General features: G+C 64.4%; 1 protein-coding gene across 1 annotated transcript in view; it reads right to left on the bottom strand.

The window, feature by feature from the left end:
- KCNH2 (potassium voltage-gated channel subfamily H member 2) overlaps nucleotides 1-1304 on the bottom strand; it is a 57810-nt gene extending 56506 nt beyond the window's left edge. The window contains exons 1-3 of the mRNA XM_044678963.1: nucleotides 1233-1304; nucleotides 579-639; nucleotides 168-348 (exon numbers count right to left, since the gene is read on the bottom strand). Coding sequence (XP_044534898.1) covers nucleotides 168-348; nucleotides 579-639; nucleotides 1233-1304 — 314 coding nt within the window. The remainder of the gene's footprint in view (nucleotides 1-167; nucleotides 349-578; nucleotides 640-1232) is intronic.
- Between the last annotated feature and the right edge of the window lie 391 nt (nucleotides 1305-1695).

Here is a 1695-nt window from a genome sequence, read left to right as displayed (position 1 = left end):
GGACACCAAGCTCCGGGCGGCCCGGCCCGGCCCGGCCCGGGCTCAGGGTTCGGCCGCCCTTCGCCCAAGCCAAGGACGGGCTGGGCGAGGCCGGGTCTCGGAACGTGTGGCGGGGGCCCAGCCTGGAGCCGCCTGGGCTCCCGAGGCCAACCCGCCCTCACGCACACCTGTCCGCTCCCGGCGCCCGCCCTCCTGCCTTGCCCGCCCCGCCGCAGGAGCCCGCGCTGCTTCCCGGCTCTCTGGCCCGGTGTGGAGGGCACCCCAGCTCTCCGCCGGCTGCGCGGACAGCTAGCTGCCGTGCTAGAAGCGCCGATGGCTCGAGGCTGCGGCTCCGGCTGCTGCTCCGGACTTGGAGGGGTTAACGTTCTGCGCCCCCCCACACACACCCTCCACCTCCCTCCTAGGTCCCCCACCCTCGCCTCTCCTCCCGCCGCACGCCCGCAGCTCCCATTGGCTGAGCCAGATAGAGTGCTCCCCCCCGCCACCTCCCCCAGCCACCATCCCCGCTCCCTCCCCTCGCCATACTTAGGAACCCCGGAGACTCAGTGCGCAGGGAAAGGGGGAGGAGACCCGCGAACCCGGAGGACTAGGGGACAGGTGCGAGAAGACCGCCACATGGAGCGGGGTCCCGGGGCTGGGCTGGGGGTGGGGCGATGGAGGGGGATGGTGAGGGAACGAAGACTTAAAGGGAATGGGGACCCGAACCGGATCTTTACTTTCTTTGTGGGGCTGAACACATAGTAGCGACTGAATAAATAAATACTATTTAATTATCTGAAGGGCCAGAGGAGAAGGCTCTGGAGAGAATCCACAGACAAAAGGGGGCCGGGGTCGTCCCAAGAACCCTGAGAGGCGAAACTGGGACCAAAAGCTGGCCGAAGCTGTCAGTGCCTTGAAGAAGGCAAAGAGAGGAGGAGTGGGACAGGCGCAGGGTTTGAGGCTTGGGGTCTCAGGAAGAGCTCCCCTGCCCTTCCCCTCCACCTCAGCAGTGCCCCCCACACCCCGAAAGGCACAGAACTGAGGACACTCTGAGACTACTGGTCATCAAAGGCCTACAAGACGCAGAGCAGTGATAGGGGGAGGGAGACAGTCCAAGTGACCGAGGTTGCAGTCGGGGGAAATAATAGATAAGGGTAGAATGGAGCTGATTTAAAGAATGAGGTTCCAGTGTAGGGGGCGCATTTGGCTCCTCCCGACTCTTTCCCTGGGAGGAGCGCATGAGCGAACCTCACCTCTGCATCTTCACCAATACCCGCTGCCTGAGCGCCCCGGCAGTGGCCCAGCCCCACAGGAGAGCGCCCCATTCTGCCTCTCGTCTCTCCTCAAGCCCCTCCCCCTAAGCCAGCCAGCTGGTTCCCTCCAGCTGCAGCTCCCTTATTTAGGCAAGGAGGCAGGGAGGATGCTGAAGGGCAGAATGTCTTCATGCCTAGCCTGTGGTCTGAGTGGGGGGCTGTCAGTGTAGGAAGGCGTGCTGGCCACTGTACTGGCTAGAGCAGGGGGCCCTGCCGGAGGGCCAGACCGTGGTTAGACTTGGAGTGTTGACAGCTGAGCAGAGCTCTGGGGGAGGGGAGGAGGAGCCAGCAGCTGAGGACATCCAGGCCCCCTCCCCTAGAGCAGAGATCCGGAACCTGTCTGGGATGGATGGGGCCATGTGGGGGGCCCTGAGGGCTTGCAGCTGCCTCTGTCCTTGGGAAG

This window comes from Gracilinanus agilis, chromosome 5 (genome assembly GCF_016433145.1).
Source record: "Gracilinanus agilis isolate LMUSP501 chromosome 5, AgileGrace, whole genome shotgun sequence".
Taxonomy (NCBI): Eukaryota; Metazoa; Chordata; class Mammalia; order Didelphimorphia; family Didelphidae; genus Gracilinanus; species Gracilinanus agilis.
The sequence above is the reverse complement of the archived record's forward strand: the minus strand, read 5'-3'. Positions and strand labels throughout refer to the sequence as shown.